This window comes from Oryctolagus cuniculus, chromosome 6, assembly GCF_051225735.1.
Source record: "Oryctolagus cuniculus isolate XC-2025 breed Fujian yellow rabbit chromosome 6, ASM5122573v1, whole genome shotgun sequence".
In the NCBI taxonomy this organism is placed as follows: domain Eukaryota; kingdom Metazoa; phylum Chordata; class Mammalia; order Lagomorpha; family Leporidae; genus Oryctolagus; species Oryctolagus cuniculus.
This window is the reverse complement of record NC_142872.1, coordinates 146,365,234-146,385,856: the sequence shown is the minus strand read 5'-3', so window position 1 is coordinate 146,385,856 and position 20,623 is coordinate 146,365,234. Positions and strand designations below refer to the sequence as shown.

Sequence of the window (20,623 nt, the reverse complement as noted above, 5' to 3'; positions counted from 1 at the left end):
ACCAATGATATCATGAGGGGCAAAGGCTAAAAGTGTTCTACTGGTAAGCCTGAGTAGATAGACTGTTTTCTACTTCTGCTCCTAAATATAACTAACTTATCTGAAAAATTCAAGAGTAAGAAGGCACTGAGAAGTGGAGAGAAAAGGGAGTTGATTTGGGGCTGCAGGATTCAATAAATGGCAGAGTGGTGAGTTCTTCTTTTTGACTCACAGATCCCAGACATGGGGCTAGAAAGTCACTGGCAACCTAGAAACACCACAACAGATATCAAAAATGAGGCCCCCATAAATTTGATTTATCTAACTGAATGGCCAGGAAATGGTCAGTCAAGAAGATAGAAAACATCAGGCGATAACTACTCTACTCTAGACAAATCTCACAGAAGAACAGCTATAGCCCCCACCCTCATTCATTTTCTTTGACTGCAATAGGGAGCTACAATATCCTGCCCTATCACCTCACCCCAGCAAGAGTAGGATGAGAGAAGATCAAGTGGGAGAGAGGATGGTCATCCCCAGCCAGGGGTAGCAAATCCATTCCCTTCCATCTGTGACATCAGCAGAGACCACACAAGCAGCCTGCCTGGACTTAACAATTGCACTTTGACTATGACCTTGTCTAAACAAGATAAGAGTCAGAGAACTCAAGGGGCTTCCATAGCCTTGGAAACTCATGACTGGAGCATAGGGAGATTACTGATGCCATAAACAGGAGTGTCAATTTGTAAAGTCAACAACAGGAGTCACTGTGCACTTACTCCTCATGTAGGATCTCTGTCCTTAATGTGCTGTACATTGAGGCTTAATGCTATAACGAGTACTCAAACAATATATTTCACTTTGTGTTTCTATGGGGGTGCAAACTGTTGAAACCTTTACTTAATGTATACTAAACTGATCTTCTGTTAAAAAAAAAAAAAAGAAGAAGAAATTAGCAATTCCCAACTTGACTCTCGCTGGGATTAAACATGACAATAGGTCTGATCTGATTTCATCATCATTTAAAAAATCTGATTAGCTGATTAGCATAGCCCTGACTGTTAATGAACAACTTAATACATTATCCCTCTTAGTAGTTTTTTTGTCTGTTCTACTTAATATGACTGGCTTAATTCTGTAATTAATACACAGTTATTCTTAAGTGTTAAAAATTAACTGAAATGTGATCCCTGTTAAACATAAGAGTGGGAATAAGAGAGGGAAGAGATGTATAATTTGGGACATGCTCAAGCTGACTTGCCCCAAATGGTAGAGTTAAAAACATACCAGGGGATTCCAATTCAATCCCATCAAGGTGGCATGTACCAATGCCATCTCACTATTCCAAGTGATCAATTTCAGTTCACAATTGATCATAATGAAAGGACTAAGAGTCAAAGGGAGCACATAAACAAGTCTAGTACCTGCTAACACTAACCGATGGAATAAATAAAGGGGAGAGTGATCCAACATGGGAAGTGAGATACTCAGCAGACTCATAGAATGGCAGATGTCCTAAATAGCACTCTGGCCTCAGAATCAGCCCTAAAGGCATTCGGATCTGGCTGAAAAGCCCATGAGAGTATTTCAGGCATGGAAAGCCAAGACACTCTGGCAAAAGATCTCTGCGAGTGAGATCCCAGTGGAAAGAACAGGTCTTCAAAGAAGGAGGTACCTTTCTCTGAAGGGAGGAGAGAACCTCCACTTTGACTATGACCTTGTCTAAACAAGATAAGAATCGGAGAACTCGGAGGGCTTCCATAGCCTTGGAAACTCATGACCGGAGCATAGGGAGACTACTGATGCCATAGACAGGAGTGTCAATTGGTAAAGTCAACAACAGGAGTCACTGTGCACTTACTCCTCATGTAGGATCTCTGTCCTTAATGTGCTGTGCATTGAGATTTAATGCTATAACGAGTACTCAAACAATATATTTCACTTTGTGTTTTCATGGGGGTGCAAACTGTTGAAATCTTTACTTAATGTATACTAAACTGATCCTCTGTAAAAAAAAAAAAAAAAGAAATTATCAACTCCCAACTTGACTCTCACTGGGATTAAACATGACAATAGGTCTGATCTGATTTCATCATCATTTAAAAAAAATCATCTATTATTTTTCACTTTATGTTTCTGTGTGAGAGCAAACTGTTGAAATCCTTACTTAAGGTATACTAAGCTGATCTTCTGTATATTAAGATAATCGAAAATGAATCTTGATGTGAATGGAAGGGGAGAGGGAGTGGGAAAGGGGAGGGTTGTGGGTGGGAGGGACGGTATGTGGGGGAAGCCATTGTAATCCATAAGCCGTACTTTGGAAATTTATATTCATTAAATAAAAGTTAAAAAAAATCATCTATTATTTTTCACTTTATGTTTCAGTGTGGGAGCAAACTGCTGAAATCTTTACTTAATGTATGCTAAACTGATCTTCTGTATATAAAGAGAATCGAAAATGAATCTTGATGTGAATGGAAGGGGAGAGGGAGTGGGAGAGGGGAGGGTTGCGGGTGGGAGGGACGTTATGAGGGGGAAGCCATTGTAATCCATAAGCCGTACTTTGGAAATTTATATTCATTAAATAAAAGTTAAAAAAAATAACAATTGCACATGGTAGTGATGAAGCACCTGCTTTCCCTTCACTCAGGGGTGGTGTCAGAGGAGAACTAGTTGAGTCATCACTGTTCAGCAGTAAACGAGGCTATGGTCACAGCAGTGCCAGTGGAAGCCTCAGGGGAACAGTAATGAAGGAACCCTGTTCTCTAATAGAGTGGTATTAGCAGAAGCCTGGTGAGTAGGTGTGCTTCTCTCCTCCCGAGGATGTCAAAGGAGGCCAATCAGTGACCTGGACTTTTTACCCTACCTGGTAAAAATCAGGCACGCCCTTATGCCCCTGCCAGAGTGGTATAAGTGGAAGCCAGCTAAATCAGAAAGGAAAGCCATCAGATAAATGCTTCAGTGGATAATTACAAACACAAATGAAAAAATTAACATTCTCAGCAAAGAAATAGTAAGATTTAGCCAAGAAACAGAAAATGTAAAAATCACATAGCAATTGTATAAATAAAAATAACCAAAACTTTTTAAAAACTTACTGGGGGCCAGCACTGTGGTTCAGTGGGTTAAGCACCACCTATGACACTGGCATTCCATATCAGTGCCACTTCGAGGCCAGGCTGCTCCACTTCTGACCCAGCTCCTTGTTAACGGCCTGGGGAAGCAGTGGAAGATGGTCCAAGTCCTTGAGCCCCTACACCCACGTGGGCGAACCAGCTGAAGCTCCTGGCTCCTAACTCCAGCCTGGCCCAGCCCTGGCCATTGCAGCCATTTGAGGAGCAAACCACCAGATGAAGAGTGTCTGTGTGTGTGTGTGTTTGTGTCCCTTTCTCTCTGTAACTCTGCCTTTCAAATAAATAAATCTTAAAAAAACTTAATCAGTGGGTTTAATAATATAGTAAATGGACAGAAGAAAGAAGCAATGACCTTGATTCAAAAAACAATAGAAATTTGAAAATGAATCTTGGACCGGCGCCGCAGCTCAATAGGCTAATCCTCCACCTAGCAGCGCCGGCACACTGGGTTCTAGTCCCAGTAGGGGAGCCGGATTCTGTCCCGGTTGCCCCTCTTCCAGGCCAGCTCTCTGCTGTGGCCAGGGAGTGCAGTGGAGGATGGCCTGTGGGGAGCTGGGCCTGTCTTCCGCAACATGGCGAAATAAGTACTGAGACTACCGAGACTAGCTAGACTAGACCACTGAGACTATTAAGACTAACTCTATGCATCTGATCTCCCACCATATGGCGCTGAGAGAGAGTAAACAAATCTTACACAGCTGCTTCGTTAATTAGCTGATTCCTGACCCAACCCCTGTTTGGAAGAAACCAGCGTGCTCAGCACGCAGGCAGCGGAGCACGGATTGGTGGGAGAGGACTATAAAAGGGAGAAAGAGACAACATGCGAGGCGGACCCCCTGAGAGAGTCGGTCGGAGAGCTCACCGGTGCAGCTCCTCCGCAAAAGCGGAGGCGGGGGAGCAGCAGCAAACCCGGGAAGGACCAGGGAAAGAAAACAGCGTCTGGTCAGGTGTCATTCCTCTGCAAGTGGGGGAGCAACAATGGCCCAAGTGCTTGGGCCCTGCACCCCATGGGAGACCAGGATAAGTACCTGGCTCCTGCCATCAGATCAGCGCGGTGCCCCGGCTGCAGCGCGCCAGCCGCTGCGGCCATTGGAGGGTGAACCAATGGCAAAGGAAGACCTTTCTCTCTGTCTCTCTCTCTCTCACTGTCCACTCTGCCTGTCAAAAAAAAAAAAAAAAAAAAAGGAAAAAAGAATATGAATCGATGTAAATGGAATGGGAGAGGGAGCAGGAGATGGGAGGGTTGCAGATGGGAGGGAAGTTATTGGGGGGGAAAGCCATTGTAATCCATAAGCTGTACTTTGGAAATTTATATTCATTAAATAAAAGTTTAAAAAAATCGATAGAAATTACCTAATCTGAACAACAGAAAGAAAACAGACTTAAAAAATTCATAGAACCTCAGACATATGAGACTATAATATCTAAATTTCATGTTATAAGATCCCCAGGAGAAAAAAGATGGGGATGAAAAAGTACCTGAAGGATAATGTTGAAAATTTCCCAAATTTGGCAAATCACATAAACTACAGACCAAGAAAAAAAGTAGACCTCATATAAGATAAGCCCAAAGAAATTTGCACTATGACATAGCATATTCAAACTTCTGATAACTACACATAAAGAAGAATCTTAAAAACAATGAGAGAAAAAGAAATGGCTCCTTACCTAGAGGAGAAAAAACAATTTGAATAACAGCATATTTCTCATCAGAAGCTACGGAAAACTGAAGGCAGTGGCACAACACTTTTTAAGCTAAAAAAAAAAATTGTCAAACCAGAATTCTATATCCAGGAAAAATACCTTTCAAGAATGAAGGGGGGAGGGGGGCGGTGCCGTGGCTCACTTGGCTAATTTGGCTAATCCTTCAACTTCGGCGCCGGTACTCTGGGTTCTAGTCCCAGTTGGGGCACCAGATTCTGTCCCAGTTGCTCCTCTTCCAGTCCAGCTCTCTGCTGTGGCCCTGTGCTTGGGTCCCTGCACCCACATGGGAGACCGGGAGGAAGTACCCAGCTCCTGGCTTCCGATCGGTGCAGCGCGCTGGCCATAGTGGCCATTAGGGGAGTGAACCAACAGAAGGAAGACCTTTCTGTCTCTCACTGTCTATAACTCTCTCTCTCCCTCTTTCTCTCCCTCTTTCTCTCTCTCTCACACACACACACACACACACACACACACACACTGTCTAACTCTGCCTGGCCCCCCCAAAAAAAAATGAAGGGGGGAAAAATCACTACATTCTCAGATAAAGGAAAATTAAAAGAATTTGGCACCAAAAAACCTATTTTAAAAGAATATTCTATTTCTAAAAAAAATGATAAGGAAAATGATATAAAAAGAAAAGATTCTATTCTCTCAGAAAGGAAGAAAAAAATGAAAAAAGCATCAAATGAGGAAAACACGATACATTTTAACCTTTGGAGTCTTCTAAGATATATCTGTAGGATAAAGCAGCAACTATAAAAATTTCTGATGTTTCTAAACATATAGGAAGAACTGTTACAGATGATTATGTGGTAAAGGGACACAGGTGTGGTTAAGGGCCTGGCAGGAGGTAAGGTTTATTCACCTCTCAAACTGGTAAAATGTCAACATGCGAGGCTGTGATAAGTTGTCTGTATAAACTATAGTACCCAGAGCAATCACTAAAAAAAACCTATTCATACAGGTTCACTCAAAAGCACTGTGAACGAATCACAATGGAATTCTTAAAAAAATATTTAATCAACCTGCAGGCAGAAAGAAAAAGGAAAACAAAGAACTAGAAACCAGAAAGAGCAAACAGGAAAAAAAGAAAAACAAATAAAATGTTGAATGTACACTCAAATATGTCAATTACATTAAATGTTGGATTTATAGACATAACTATCAGTATGCTGTCAACCTAAAGTCAACCTCAAATATAATGAGATACGTAAGTTGAGAGTAAATAGAGTTATATTATGTAAATATTAACCAAAAGAAAGTAGGGGTGGCCATACTAATATCAGATAAAGTTAGACTTCAGAACAAAGACAAGTACCAGAGACAGAGAAGGCAGTGCAATGGAACTGGTTAATCTACCAAGAAAACACAGCATCCTAAATGTGTATGCACCAAAGAGCTGCCATATATGTGAAATAAACATTGAGAGAAATAAAATAAGAAATAAACAAATTCAGAATTATAACTGGAGACCATCATTCTCTCAATAATTGGTAAAAAAAAAAAAAAAAACTAGGCCAAAAACATCAGTAAGGACATATCAATAAGACCATTAGTCAGTAAGATCATAACAGATCATGACAATAGCACATAATTATAACACCTTTTCAAGCAATCACAGAGCACATATCAAAATAAATCACATCTTGGTCATAAAACAAAACAGAAAACTTCCAAGAAGTTGCAAGTTAACTTACCACTACATAGTCTGAAAAAAATCAATGAGTCAAAGAGGAGAGGAGATGAAAAATTACTTGAACTAAGTGAAAATAAAAATACAATCTGTCAAAAGTTGTAGGACACTGCTAAAGCATTGCTGAAAAATAAATTTATGACACTAATTACTTATATTAGTCAAGAGGAAATATCTCAAATCAATAACCCAAGTCATCACCTAGAATCTATAAAAACAAGAGCCAAATAAACCCAAAACTAGCAAAAGGAAAAAAATGTAAATAGTAGAAATAAATGAAATACAAACCAGAAAAACAGTTAAGAGCTGAAATTTTGAAAAGATGAAGAAGAAAGGAGAAAGAAGGAGGATCAGAAGGAAGAGAGAGAGAGGAAGGGATGGGGGAACAAAGTCCTAAGTTTAAAAGGGAAAAAATAAGGGAGAATATATAAATTACCAATATATATAAGGAAAAAAGATATATAATTATTAAATCCATACTCATAAAAAGAATAGTAACAGAATATTATGAAGAGCTCTGCACACATACGTTCTACAAATTCAATAAAATAGATACATTCCCTGTAAAGCAGAAATATTCTCCCTATAATGGGGAATAAGGCAACAACATTCATTCTAAACAGTTTTATTCCATATGGTTCTAGACATTCTATCCCATGTGATAAGCAAGAAGAGGAAGTACAAAGCACGGAGATCAAAAAGTCACGAATCAACCTATCCCATTTGCAGATGGTATGATTTTCTACAAAGAATATCCCCAAAAATCTAGAGGAAAACTCCTTAACTAACTAGTGCATTAAGATAAGATCATAACATACAAGATGCTGTATTTCCTTTTACTGCAATGAACATATGGACACTGAAGTTAAAAATACAATACAAAGTCACTCCAAATAAAGTAAAATAGGTATGAATTAACAACATGTGTGTAGGAATTGTATTCTGAAAACTATGAAAAAATGCTCAGATAAAAGAAATCAAATAGATATCTAAATAAACAAAGAGATATACTGTGTTCATGGATTGGAAAAATCAACATAGTAAAAATGTCAATTCTCTCCAACTTGGCATTTTATAATGTATTATTGCAATTCCTATTAAAATTCTAATAAGGTTTTCTAATATGTATGGAAAGGAAAAGGAAGTAGAAGAGCAAAAACAGATTGTTTACAGAATAATCAGGTGAGTGAACTCAAATCTACCCAATTTCAGGGCTTACTACCAAGCTACAGCAAATTAAGATTATATGATATTAGAAGAGGGCATGATACATTGGCCCTTTGGAATCGAATAGAGAACCCAACTCACACAATTACACCTGATACTTGACAATAAAGAAAAAACTCCAACTAGGTAGTGGGGAAAAGACATGAACAGACATTTCACCAAGTGGATATACACATGGAAAAGAAGCATGTGAAAAGATGCCCAATAAGTCATGAGTGAAATAAAAAAACCACAGTGTTAAAAAATGATACAAAAAAAAAAACCAGTGCTGTATCGCTACATGCCAATCAAAATGGCTAAAAAAAAAAAAAAAGCACTTGAACGACAACAGATGATGATAACACATCGAAACTGAATTACTCATAACATTATCAATGGGAACATAAAATGTTACAGGCACTCTAGAAAATAATTTGGCAATTTCTTAATGAAAACCAAGTTAAAAATGTGACTCAGATATGATCCAACCATTGTACTCTTGGGCGTTATCCCAGAGAAACAAGAATTTATGTTCACATAAGAACCTATACATGGATATTCAGAGCAGTTTTATATGTAATGGCCTTAAATTTTAAAGCACTCAAATGCCCTTCAATAAGTGAATGGTTAAGCAAACTGTGTGACATCCACACCATGGAATATGCCACACGCAACACTTTGGATTAATCTCTAGAAATTATCTTGCATGAAAAAAGCCAGTCATCAAAGGTTACATAATTCCATTTATATAATATCTTTGAAATGAGACAAATTAAGAAATGGAGAGATTAGTGATTGCCAGGGTTTAGGGAGACAGTGAGGGAGGAATAACAAAGGGAGTGGCTATAAAAAGGCAAGATGCCTAGTCCTTGCTGTGATGGAAAAGTTCTGTGTCTTGGCAGAGTCAAGACAACGTTCTGCTTACAATATTGTGCTATAGTTCTGCAAGATGCTACCATGTGGGGAATCCAATAAGAGCACATGATCTCTCCATATATCATTTCTTACAGCTGCATATGAATGTGTAATTATATTGTAAATGAAGGGCTTAAATTTTTAAAATGATGCTCTAAATGTAAACACTACAGAAAAAAAAAATCGAGTAATTAAAGAATCCGTCTCTCATCCACAAAGCTGGCCAATATACTCCCTTTTCCTCCCTGATGACTCAGTTCTTAAGAGAAAAAGGAGTCTTTAAAGCCAATGTGAACAGCAACAGTTTTCCTAAGCACAATAGACCCAGGTTGCCCAGGATGCTCTCTGTTGTTTGTTTACCTTTGATTTCTCTGTCCTGTTCTTCCACCCTGGAGCAGACAGTCCTCGTCAGACTCTCCACCACCGTGTGCATCAGGTCGAACTCTGCGACGTTGTACACATGAGTGCTGTCTGGTTCGGAGGCAATCTCTTGCAGTTCATTCACATCAGCGTTTTTTACCCCTGGCATTGAGGACGACAGGGAGGACAGTGACATTCACATCCCACTGGGAAGAGCAACTGCAGTGAGCCTGACCTGACCCAGTCAGACTCCACTGCAAACAAAGCTCTGGTGTGGATTTTTTTAAAATATAAATGATGCAAATTTATTTTATAAACACTTATAAAATAAATTGATGAAATGAAAAATATAGCTAAGTCTTGTATTTATTATGTAACAAAATAGCACTAACAGATTATGCAAATAGAAAAAATAAATAATAAAAGAGAACATCAAGAACATGTATCAGGATGGCGCTATGGTATAGTGGGTAAAAGCTGCCACCTGCGGTGCTGGCATCCCATATGGGCACTGGTTCATGAACCAACTTCACTTCAGATCCAGCTCTCTGCCATGGCCTGGGAAAGCAGAAGATGGCCCACATCCTTTCGCCCCTGCACCTACGTGGGAGACCCAGAAGAAGCTCCTGGCTTCGGATTAGCACAGCTCTAGCCTCTGGAGCCATTTGGGGAGTGAACCAGTGGATGGAAGATTCTCTCTCTCTCCTCTCTCTCTCTCTCTCTCTCTGCCTCTGCCTCTCTGTAACTCTGCCTTTCAAATAAATAAATCTTAAAAAAATAAAAGAACACATATCAAGGACAAAACAAAAGATATCGTATTCCTATGTTTGGATCAGTGGCCACTTGGAACTCCCATCTCAGAGGCTGCTCTCTCTCCCATTGAGAGACTTGTCATTCTTGGATTTGCTATTTGAAAGAGCCACATTTCAAATCAGATTGTTTGGGGAAAGGTCGTTTGAATTTTTATTTTTATATACTTGAAAGGCTGAGAGACAGAGATAGAGGTCTTCCCTCCATTGATTTATTCCTCAACTTCCAACAATAGCTGGGGCTGGTTCAGGCCAAATTCAAGAGCTGGGAACACAATCCAGATTTCTCATGTGGGTGGCAGGGACCCAGGTTCTTGAGCCATTAACTACCGCCTCCCAGAATGAACATTGACAGGAAGCTGTAATCAGAATCAGAATGGAGACCCAAATCCAAACACTGATATGGGATGGGGGAGTCCTACCAGTGTCTTAAGCATTTGCCAATGTTAGCCCCAGATTGCTTTTTAAAAGTTGCCTTCAGGGGCTGGCACTGTGGCATAGAAGATTAAGCCTCTGCCTACAGTACATCCCATATGGGTGCTGGTTCAAGTCTGGCTGCTCCACTTCTCATCCAGCTCCTTGCTGGGAAAGTAGCAGAGGACAGCCCAGGTGCTTGGGCCCCTGCACCCATGTGGGAGACCTGGAAGAAGCTCCTGGCTCCTGGCTTTGATCAGCCCAGTTCTGGCCATTGTGGCCATTTGAAGATGGAGGACCTCTCCCTCTGCCTCTCCTCTCTAACCCTCTCTGTAACTCTGCCTTTCAAATAAATAAATAAATCTAAGAAAAATATAAATTGGCTTCAGATTAAATTTAAATGATTAAATATTAATTTTTCTTTGCACATAATAGGAAAATAAGTTGATGAAATTAACTTGGCTGTGTGAACATTATACAAGCAATCATAACTAATCCAGTATTCCAAACAATCAAAGATAGCTTTAAATTGCAATCAAATCAGTTTACTTACGCTGAAAGAAACTTCAAGAACAATATAATATAATTTATTATACCATTAAACCAAAGAGGAAGTTTATGGGAAAAAAGTTTTAACACATCTCAATATAGTTTTTGTCTAATAAGCACCACAACTTTGTCAAGCATATAGCATATAGGAAAGTTCTGGTCCTTTCATGGTATTGAATTCCATTACTATGAAGATCAAGTATAGTGCTGGGTGTTTGGAATGTAGCAGAGAGCACAGTGAACAGCAAACTATGGATGCTAACAGTTGGTATGCTAATTACTCTCCAAGCACTGTACTAAGTGCTTTACTTACATTAACACATTTACTCCGCACAGCCAACCCCATGAGCTTGACACTACTGTTTCTGCCACTTTAAAAGGAGTAAACATTCAGAGAGGTTAACTAATTTGCTCAAGGATGCACAGTTAATAAGTGCAGAGCTGCTGTTCCCCCATATCATGCTGCCTCTCACAAGATTTAAAATGTGTCAACATTTACCAATGAAATAAGAGAGAAAAAAAGGAAAGGCACAATGTTAAGTAGACTTCCCTTCTCCAGGCTTCAGCAAACAAGAAGGATTTTTTTTTTAAATCCTGTCATTTCAATCATCTGAGGGTATTAAAAGGAGTACTACAAAAGCAAGGAAGAGAGATTGCCTGGGGCACATGGATTTCTTCTTAGATGCCTGGCTATGCCAGTTAATTTACCTTCCAACCTCAACTTATGTAGTAACAAAGGATTACTTGTCTCTGAACTCTTTGCTTCAGGATGTTGTAAGATAATAAATGCTGACTATTTTCAGGTGATTTCCAGAGAAAGTCCAAATCATTTCTGAATGAATTCACTTAAAGTTTTGTTCAAATCCATTCTTTATTAAAAGGGGCAGAAAATGGAGGTAAACATACAAGCTAATCCCCCCAATCACTTAAAGTTTCTAGAGATTTCCTTTATGAACAAAGGAATACAAACATAATAAAATCTGATGTTTCTTGCCTGAAGGACTTCTACAATAGCATCTAAAAGGCACATCTGAATCAATGGAACACTGAGAGCATGCCTAAGCAATGATCTTTGTGTCTATGTTTTTTCATGGCATTCATAGTCCCAAATCTATTTATCTCCCCATCTCCCTCCCTCTCTCTCCCTGTCTCTCTCTCTTTCCCTGTCTCTCTCTCTCTCCTTGCCCCCCCCCCCTTCTCTTACTCTATCTCTTGCTCCTTCTTTCCAAATAAAATAGTTTGTTGCAACTGCCTGGAAACAGAGTAAACGAGCAGCATGACTTTGAAGGAATTTGTTTGGTAAGGATTTTGCTGTGCTCATCTTTGTGTTCCAGTATCGGACACAATGCCTGGCACACAGTAAATAAATAAGCAAATACTTGGATGACGCCTTCTGTAAACCACATTTTCAGTAACAAATCCAGGAAAGGGTCAGAGAATTTTTTCTTTCACATTGGTAGCTCTGAAAGATGTACTGTTAAAGCACAGGGTAAGAAATGTTGAAGCTAAGCAAATTTGAGTCAATTCCTCAGACCAAGGTCACAGTTATCTTCAACAGTAAAGTGACCATATGGTTGAAGTCATTTAGTTTACTGCACAGTTAGGTTCCAGGGGTCTGCTGGTAAACGTGGTAAATATTTAGCAGTCAGCTTTCTGCTCTGATTTGTAGTGTTTGCCATTATTATTTTTTGTAATATAAACACCCCACTCGACTTATTTAAAACTACCAATGTGAGGTCAAGGATGCAGATGTTGGAAGAAATGTGCAAAACTGGCTTTGCAATATGTTATAAGCCAGCTCCTGCACACCACTGAGATACAACATCCGTCTTCCCCACACATATACATGCACACAAATTAACAAGGTGATAATTTACCAAAACAAAGTCTGAACATAAAATATCCTTAATTTTTCCCCTGGATTTCTTTGCTCTTTCTTCTGTGTGTGGAAAATGTTTCAGTGATACATAGATTACCACAGGATAATATACTTGAATAGCAGTAATCACTTCTCTTGCATGTGTTGTTCATAAACATTGTAGTTTTTAACATTAATGGTAATATTGCTATTTTATAAATTCTTTAGGCTATTAAATTATTCAACAGCTACTCACTGGACACCTGTTAAGTGTCAAAAAGCACCAGGGTAGGTAATTGGCAAGAACCTTTCAGAGAAGCTGTGGGGCTAAAGGGAAGGAAGAACATAACTTCCATCACTTCTGCAACTGTTCTGAGTACTAGGCTAGAAGTGAGTAGGAAATAAGTTCTGAAAAACTAACATCAGAAACACACTCTGACTAAATAAAACACACACACAAGATAACAGTTAGGGTCTTTCTCTAAGGGAGAGAATCTTACCAATGCACATAGTCGAGATAGTCCAATGAGTTCACCAGCAGCTCTCATCTCAACTCTGAAGAACGTTTTAGAAATACACATATGGAAAGCACACATTCCCAGGGCTCTTGCCCTGGATATTTCAATTTAGTAGGACTACACCAGGACCCTGGAATCTGTACTTTTTCTACTGGCACCCAGCATGTCCCTCCTATCTGGTATGCAATGCCAACATGGACAGCATACTCTTCTGATTAAGAAACATCTCATAGGCAGTTCACAAAGACAAGACTACACACTATCATTGATAAATACAGATATAAATGCATATAATTGATCTTAATATTGATAGTAAAAATAATTAAGTATGCAAAACGATGAAAAATGGACCACTCAAAATAACCAATTAGTGTTGGATCTCTGGTAAGGAAATTGCTGTGGCATCTCAATTTATATTTTAGAGTTGCTTGGGAATCACTTTTTTTTTCTGAAAGCTTGTGTATCTCTACCAAGTAAGATATTTTCCTATTGCTTAACAAAATGTAAAACTTTAATTAAGAGTGAAATTGCATCATGTAAATATTTTGTATTCTGAATGAATGTAAAATGCCTACTTGTATAAGTTTTTCCACAAGAAGTATATCTTAAAAAGGGTTAGTATCAAGTAAATAATACTATATATGTAGAACTTTGTACTTTCTTTAAATAAGTACAGGTACCTAATTCCTTAAAAATGTTAAGTTGGCTTATACCTATACAACAAGAAAAGATGTAGCTACAAAGAGACCCTAAAGAAAAAAGTCACGACTAATTAAATGGTAATTATGCACCTGACCTTTGCATGACACTTATGCTATTCACAACATGTTATATATATGATATCTCAACTAGAAGTCCTGATTTTATGGGACACACAACAGTTGGCATTACTCCTTTTAATCTAGGTTCAGTCACTGTACTGGCTAGGGAGTTGGGATCTAGAAAGTGCTCAGTTCTCCTAACTATTCATTAAAGTGCACTTTGTGTTGCATATTGTTTTAAGCAGCTGTGTGTCTCTGGCCATAGTTGAAATAGGGCCATAAAGAACACATGCCAGGGCTGGAGCTGTGGCATAGTGGGCAAAGCCGCTGTCTGCAGTGCCAGCATCCCATATGGGCACCAATTTGAGTCCCTGCTGCTCCACTTCCAATCCAGCTCTCTGCTATGGCCTGGGAAAGCGTAGAAGATGGCCCCAAGTGCTTGGGCTACTGCACACATGTGGGAGACCTGGAAGAAGCTCCAGGCTCCTGACTTCGGATCAGCACAGCACAGCTCCGCCTGCTGCAGCCATTTGGGGAGTGAACCAGCAGATAGAACACTCACTCTGTCTTTCTCTCTCTCCCCCCCCCTCCACCTTTCTGTAACTCTGCCTTTCAAATAAATCTAAAACAAAACAAAACAAAACAAAACAAAACAAAACAAAAAGAACACATACCTATGGCAAACAGCTCTACTCCAGACTCACGAAGATTTCTGGATGGTGGAATAATATCATCTTGGGATTTTCCATCTGTGATTAAAATTCCAATTTTGGGTACTCCAGTCCTTGATCCTGCTTCTGGTTTGAAGCTGTTTTCAAAAATGTAGTTCAAAGCAAGACCTAGGAGAAAACAGGGGAAAATAAACATTAACCAACCATCTCTAATAAAAAGCCTTCTATGTAAATTTAAACTCTGAGATGGGTAACTTATTGATCTGAAAGAGTTTTTACTAGGTGTGATCCTTCGTTTCTGTAATGACCTTGTCTTTGATATATCTGATGAAAAACTAAAATCCACCAGGTAAAATTAATCAATGCATTATTTCAGAAACTAACATTCATGATTAACATTGGATTCATGTCCAACAGATGCTAACAGACTTTGTATAAAAGAAAATCTAAATCTTTAGGATAAAGCAAGAATACCTCCCCACCTCAAGGAGAGATTGTCCCCAAAACACTCCCTGGCTTGCTTGCTCTCTCTCTCTCCTAACAGCGAAAGATATAAAATCATGATCATATTCCTGCCCTTGGAGTGTGACACTTTCCACCCTAAAACTATAAGTGTTGCAATATTGTTATAGGATTTATATTCAATAACTTTTAATTCACAAAGCTTCATTAAATTATAAACCAACATGGCAAAGCAATTACCAAGATCTCAGTGGTTCACCTGGAAGTCAATCACAGCATCTATATTGTTTGTGCTAAGCACATTCATTGTGCCTGTAGAAGGCAATAAGAGCTTGTGTGGAGGTTAAAATCATTAGTCATTTATCAAAAGGAGTGGTGAGCCAAATTTCCACATTTTCATGATAACTACTGATTACAGAATAAGGGCAAAGAAAATATTCTCTATGAAAATAAAACAGAATTTTGTTTTCATTTCAATGACTTAATGGCTGGAAATGAAAAGAAGGGAAAAGAGAGGAAGGCACACAAACTAGTCAAGTTTAGACAGCGACTGAAGGCTATTGGCCTCATGGATTACTTCATTTTCTTCTCGCCCAACCAAGTCCTTCCTGGGACATTAGATTCATACAGCAAAAGAAATTAGATGCCTAGGGTTTGAACTCTTAATGCTGAGGTTGGGAAAAGCCCTCTAAGAATTTCAGGTGGTAGTTTGGTTACAAATTAATATGCACCCTCTTTAAAAATGTGGAGAAAAGAGGCATGCAACTATTGCTGCTAAGAACGTGCACTACACAAAACATACCTGTGAGTGTATTTCCTCCCTTATAAGGAAGGTTTCGAACAGCTTCAATCACTTCATCTTTTGTGCTAAAGGCATTCAAGTGCCATTCTATTCGAGGGTCCCCGCTGTACTGTGCAAGACCTGGAAAAGATAAATGAGAAATCCCACCAGAAATAATGGGTTACCCAAAGACCTAGTGGAACAGTCAAGAAACAGCAATGATTAAGGGGGCCCAATACTTCCTTCCTTCCTTCCTTCCTTATTTATTTATTGCCTAACCACTGACTTTCAAAAAGACTTCCTGACATCAATTAAAGGAATCAGGTTGTGTATCTGAGGGTGAGGGGAGGTTTCAAAAATTTTGTGGAAAAGGGAATTAAAAGATAATGTGCATTTTCCATGAAACTTTTTAATCCTGTTTGGATTTTCCAACAATTTAGAAGTGACTACCCAATTAGGCCATTGGCATTAAAAATATCCTGATCATGTACATAGATGAACAGCTGAGATATATTTGCTGTTGTTTTCTTCTCAAGGGAATTTTTATTTTCCTCAACAGCTATTTAAAAGCTAAACTGTAAAACATTATATAATAAAAAATATTATTTTTATAATATTGCTCAAAGATTTAAAACTTCTTTGCTTTTTTATCTTGGCTTGGGTTAATTTGGCAAAGAGTATCTTGTACTATAAAACTATTTCCAATTTTCAATTTCCGTAGTTCAACATTTTCCTGGATCCAGCTGTTTCTTTTAAATAAAAAGAAAACGGCTCTGTGACAACTTCTTAAGCCAGCTACAACATTAAACACTGTTTTATTATTGTTAACAAAGAATATTTTTATTTTTTCACAAAGTTAGAGTGTTTCTGATAACTAATTGGATGACAATGCCACAGCAAAAAACAATAGTAATAATTATTTATTAATCCAGACTTGTGCTTCAGGGAACATTAGTAAAATTTATCGATAATTCTAGCCGGCGCCGTGGCTCAATAGGCTAATCCTCCACCTTGCGGCGCCGGCACACCGGGTTCTAGTCCCGGTTGGGGCGCCGGATTCTGTCCCGGTTGCCCCTCTTCCAGGCCAGCTCTCTGCTATGGCCAGGGAGTGCAGTGGAGGATGGCCCAGGTGCTTGGGCCCTGCACCCCATGGGAGACCAGGAAAAGCACCTGGCTCCTGGCTCCTGCCAGGATCAGCGCGGTGCGCCGGCTGCAGCGGCGGCCATTGGAGGGTGAACCAGCGGCAAAAGGAAGACCTTTCTCTCTCTGTCTGTCTCTCTCACTGTCCACTCTGCCTGTCAAAAAAAAAAAAAAAAAAAAAAAAAAAAAAAAAAAAAAAATTTATCGATAATTCTGAAAGTCACTTTGTAGAGTTCTTAAAAATCTTAAAAAGCTTTGTGGCAGTTTTACATGGACAGCTGATCGCTGTTGCTAATACTAGAGGATGTACCGACTCGTGTCTTCTCTGAGCCCACATTGAATGCGGTAACCAGGTTTTCCAAGAAAAGCCGAACCAGTCTGAAGTTGAATCTTCCAATACTCCATGAACCATCAACCAGGATTACAATGTCAGCAATAGCTGGAGTCTGACAGACAAATTTCACCTCTGCAAGGCACAAACCACAAAAGCCCATGTGTTACTGTTGGACGCTTTAAAGGAGTGAGTCTATTTTAATATCTTTCAGAAAACTTAGTGCTAAGAATACAATAAAGTTCCCATTAATACAGCCATCTTTTTATAACTCTTCCCTTAAATGCATTTTCACTAGGGAAAAAATTGTATTAACAACTGGCATCCGAGTTGGTGCTCTGGAAACAGTTAGCAAAAATACTGGCAGGTTCACACCATTCTGGCAACTCAGCCTTCTGCGTGTTTTAGAAAGCAGTGTCTATGCAAAATCGTCTGCGTTGGGCCCTAGCCTGCAGATTCTTTCCAGGAACGGTCTCAGCAAAGCTGATGCGGGCCAGTCAGCCGAGATGGGCAGATGTCCAGGAAGCAGAAAGGCGGCTGTCCTATTGTGATAAGTCTATGCTACAGGAAGTGATAAGGGGAGAGAAACACGGACTTCTCAAATGCCATAACAAATCAGCGCCATGCATTTAATCTAACAAAGCCACACAGACCCATGTTGAAGCAGAAGATATTTTTGGAAGAAGAAAATTGAAAAAAAAAAAAAAAAAGGCTCAAGAGTTTCCATAAATTCAAAAATTGCTTGCATGTTGTATCCTTGTGACAACAAGATGTATGTCCCTAATGAACATTTCAATAACTGATTTTTAAGTGGTTCAATTAGGACTCAGGATGAGAATCCAGAGAACGGTCCCAGCGGCTGGAGCTGTGTAAAATAAGCTTTACCACTGAGAGAGGGCCTGAGCCACCTGCAGTGATGCTGGGGAAGTGCTGAGGGGAAGTGGCTAAGTCCTTACATCAAAGAGGGAGGCTGCCTGGTGTAGGTCTGTCTGCTGGACCAGGTGAAAAACCACCATCTCTATTCACACAGAACCACTGTGTGAATACTGGAATATTCTTAGAGCATTTTAGGAATCCTTGGAAGTGTCTTGGTATTTTCAGTATCTTTAGTTGCACTGCTTCATATTTAAACCTGTACTTCCAAAGGGCTGCTGAATCTCACTGCATTTTCACAGTAGGACTGAATATCGCCATGTGCATATGCATGTTTCTTACATCTATAGTTTAACTTCTTGCAGGTCCAGGAAATCCCTAATCTGCTTTTTAACATTAATATGACAACACAAAACATTTGAAGCGTAATTTATGTAAGGAAAACAAAATTTTTAAAAAAATTGAAATACCATGGTTTACTTAGGCAGTTTAATATAATATGCCTTTCTACCTACCTTACTTTGCTTAAAGGATATTGGTTTTTTTTTTTTTTTCCTAGACAAAAATATGTGGGGAAATGCCTAAATCCTTTTACCAGATGAGGAAAAATACATTTGCCAATGAAATAGCACCATCTTCATTATGAAAGCTGAACAGTACAACTCAGAGTCTATACATTGCATTTCAGGCACCAAACCCTCCTTCTTTAATCAGCCCTACTGTAACATACTGCAGAAAAATCCATAACAGAATACTGCAAGGAGACATTGAGTAGAAATTATGTTGTTTTTTGGATGTGACCAAGAAAAATTCAAGTCTGATTAAACTTCAAGAACCCATTTCTCCTGGTCTTCATGGAGAAAACTTACACTCAAGTGGAGATTAGTTTTTTTCTCTCTTCCAAAACTACTAGGAATATTATTTCACTTTTTAATTATTTGAGAATATAGAAGGTATCTTAGAAAAGGAATGCTTCTTAATGTTTATTTAGAAAAGGAGTAAGGAAGCTAGTGTTTTTTTGCATTTTTTAAAAGATTTGTATTTGTTTTTATTTGAAAGTTTATTTGAAACTGCCAGAGCTGCACCTATTTAAAGCCAGGAGCCAGGAGCTTCTTCCAGGTCTCCCACGCGGGTGTAAGAGCCCAAGGAGTTGGACCTCTTCCACTGCTTTCCCAGGTCATAGCAGAGAGCTGGATTGGAAGTGAGCAGCCAGGTCTGCTGGCACATCAGGCCAGAGCATTAACCCACTGCACCACAGCACCAGCCCCGAAACTAGTATTTTTTTAAACAATTGATTTCTAACAAAAAATTTTATTTAGTTCATTCAAATGAAATTATTTGGAGATACAAATTCTAACAACTAAATAAAACATAATTGATCGAAAGGATTGAAATACTAAAATTTAAAAATCTATTCATTAAAAATAATTTAAAGACAAATAAAAAGTGACAACTGGGAGAAAATATGCATAATATTTTAAAAAGAAAGAATTAGCATTAAGAATATATAAAGAACCATGAGCAGACCCTTTAGGAAATAATACATAACATTAATAAATGAATGAACACACATTTAAATTAATGACTGCAGAAAAAAAACAAAATTACAAGAGATAGAATTTGTACTCATTCAACTGGCTACAATTAATAAACTCAATGCTATTTACAACTGCTCTGAAGATGATGAAATACTTAAGTATATACTTACTAAAACAAGTTCTTGGTCCTAAAAATTACAGAATGTATTAAAAAAAAGAAAACAAAGAATTTTAAAAAGTGGAGAAATGGGGCTGGCACTGTGGTGTAGCGAGCGGGTCAAGCTGCTACCTGAAGTGCTGGCATCCCATATGGCTGCCGGTTCAAGACCCAGCTGCTCCACTTCCAATCCAGCTCTCCGCTATGGCCTGGGAAAACAGTAGAAGCCCTTGGGTCCCTGCTTCCACGTGGAAGACCTGGAAGAATTTCCTGGCTCCTCGCTCCTGGCTTTGGATCGGAACAGCTCCAGCCATTGCAGCCATTTGGGAAGTGAACCAGTGGATGGAAGACCTCTCTCTCTCTCTCTCTCTGCGCCTCTCCTTCTCTCTCTGTGTAACTCTGATTCTGACTTTCAAATAAAATAAATAAATCTTTAAAAAAAAAGAGAGAGAAATGTACTGTATTCATGGGTTGCAGTACTCAACATAATAAAGATGTCAATTATTACCATATTGACCTATGTTTATTATTTTATCTAAATAAAATAATAATATAAGTGAAATATAAGTGGAAAATACAAACTATAAAATATGTAAGTGAACAATATAAAATCTAAGACTACTGAAATCATGATAAAGACTAAAGTATCATGAATCATTTTACCCAATCTTAAGACTACCAGCGACTGGCACTGTGGCATAGCGGGTAAAGCTGCCACCTGCAGTGCAGACATCCCATATGGGTACCAGTTCGAGTCCTGGCTGCTCCAC

At 38.9% G+C, this 20,623-nt stretch overlaps 1 protein-coding gene across 7 annotated transcripts in view; it reads right to left on the bottom strand.

The window, feature by feature from the left end:
- The window catches only part of COL14A1 (collagen type XIV alpha 1 chain), a 253,291-nt gene that overhangs the window by 158,273 nt on the left and 74,395 nt on the right, over positions 1-20,623 (bottom strand). For all 7 annotated transcript variants that reach the window (XM_008255863.5, XM_002710753.6, XM_070075442.2 and 4 more), the window contains exons 6-9: positions 17,265-17,420; positions 15,836-15,955; positions 14,575-14,739; positions 8,992-9,153 (exon numbers count right to left, since the gene is read on the bottom strand). In XM_008255863.5, coding sequence (XP_008254085.3) covers positions 8,992-9,153; positions 14,575-14,739; positions 15,836-15,955; positions 17,265-17,420 — 603 coding nt within the window. The remainder of the gene's footprint in view (positions 1-8,991; positions 9,154-14,574; positions 14,740-15,835; positions 15,956-17,264; positions 17,421-20,623) is intronic.